Here is a 1,907-nt window from a genome sequence, read left to right on the forward strand (position 1 = left end):
AGACAACCTTCAACAGCACACGGGGACTTAGATGAGCACAAGGGACTGTTTTGTCTACTCGTTTCCATACAGTCCTCTGTTGTATTCCCTGGCCGATTGTCCTCCCAATCCACTGTATCATGAGCTCTACTTCTTTTACAGTTTGAAGAAACCAAGTCCTCAGACATATTTGAATACTCCATATTACTTTTCCCTGTGTCCTCAGGTAATTTCCGCTTCAGGCTGGAAATACTTCTTAGTTCTGACAGATTTATACACCAGTGAATGAGACTCCTATTACACATATAAGAGAATGACTGTAACTATAAATAAGCTCACCAGGAAGTGTGTCCTTGAAAACACATGGCTTGGATTCTGGATCACCACAGTTACAACGAAAGCTGGAATTATCATAGCATGATCCTGATATACTGCAGGGTAATATACTAAACAATGTTGGTTAGGAGATGCCGATATATATAACAATATACAATGCCTCTCTCTACTTTTAGAAATCAGAATTACAACTAGAAACTTTAATCGGTAGTAAGTATAAAAAATAAAAGGAGGGTATTAGAGAAGTAAATGGTATCATATATCAGAAAAATAAAAATGTAAAGGGTATCAGTTCATTCGAGGGGATATCTTAGAGAATCATCAAAATTCTCAAAAGATTTAAGATGCTTTGTTTGGATGTAAAGAAATCTAACCTGTACATATGCTCAACAAAATCATCTATTAAAACAGGCCAAGCACCTGCAAGAGGAGAAAAGGAAAATGATCATTGCATCAGAATCCAAGCATGATTGCTAATCCCCCACAATAAAATTCCTCTAGATGCAACTATCCAGATAAACTCCCATGCAGCATGAGAGAAGCAGAAACAAAATGTTTAAGTAGATAATTAGATACTGTTGTAACTAGGACTTAAAATTACATGACATGGGGACATGTATATGCATATTTATATTGGCATCTCTAGCTATTGTAACTAGCACACAATGAGATAGTACCTTCAGGATCATACCCGTCCAGATTATCGCGTGTACACCAGCTAAAAGCTAGAACCTGCTGCCAAGTATCCTCGGAGATGTTGTACCGTTGATTTTTCTAAATAAAATGTAATATATCAGCATCCAACAAAAGAAAAAATAACACAAAACTACTTCTTAATCAGGTCCAATCAATTTAACTCAGTAAACATGCCCAGGCTTTCATTTAAAATGGCCAAAAGTATGACAAACCCTGAGCCAAAGCCTATTTTCCCAAATCTACAACCAATTACAGATCATAAAATTGATCATTTTTAACAACACATCCTCATAGCTAACTGGTTGAGTTTTACGAAAGATTTTCCTATTTCAAGAACAGATGCAGTAAAGTTGCAGCCACATCATGCACTTTGGCCAAACTTAAATACAAGAGCCTTGCTTAATGCAACCATTAGCCAATAAGTATTTACAGTTTACACTACAGAATCATTTCACCAACACACCTTCTAAACTGAATCCTAACACTTCCCTCTGTCACTAAAGAAAGCACCACATAAGCTTCACAGTCGTCTAATAATTAGGGTACCTTAACAAAGTCACACCATTGATGAATCAGTGGAAAGCGCCCAGCAAGAACTAATTTCCAAGCAGTTACTGCCCTGCTTACAGCTGCAGAATATCAAAAAGAGAAGAATGTAAGGATTTTGCATACTGATTCACCACCATATGCAATTAATACAAGATTATGTCAAAGGAAATGACCGGGTTACTTACAAATATTCTTTTGACCATTCTCGCGACACATGAAGAAAACAAAATCATAGAACCGAGTGAATTCTGAAAAGTCTGCCTGGCGAGAGGAACAAATGAAGCACATGTTCCAATTGCAAGTATCAGATTAAAGATTAAAAATACAAGAAAACAAACAGAATTTGA

The 1,907-nt window shown here is 36.5% G+C and overlaps 1 protein-coding gene across 2 annotated transcripts in view; it reads right to left on the reverse strand.

Moving 5' to 3' along the window:
* The window catches only part of LOC107635341 (DCN1-like protein 2), a gene marked incomplete in the record, with an annotated part of 5,930 nt that overhangs the window by 298 nt on the left and 3,725 nt on the right, over positions 1–1,907 (reverse strand). The window contains 6 exon segments of one of the 2 annotated variants that reach the window (XM_016338804.2): positions 1–241; positions 319–410; positions 690–735; positions 993–1,089; positions 1,558–1,640; positions 1,746–1,821. In XM_016338804.2, the coding sequence (XP_016194290.1) occupies positions 1–241; positions 319–410; positions 690–735; positions 993–1,089; positions 1,558–1,640; positions 1,746–1,821 (635 nt within the window). 2 annotated transcript variants of the gene reach the window in all.

Source organism: Arachis ipaensis, chromosome B04 (genome assembly GCF_000816755.2).
Source record: "Arachis ipaensis cultivar K30076 chromosome B04, Araip1.1, whole genome shotgun sequence".
In the NCBI taxonomy this organism is placed as follows: Eukaryota; Viridiplantae; Streptophyta; class Magnoliopsida; order Fabales; family Fabaceae; genus Arachis; species Arachis ipaensis.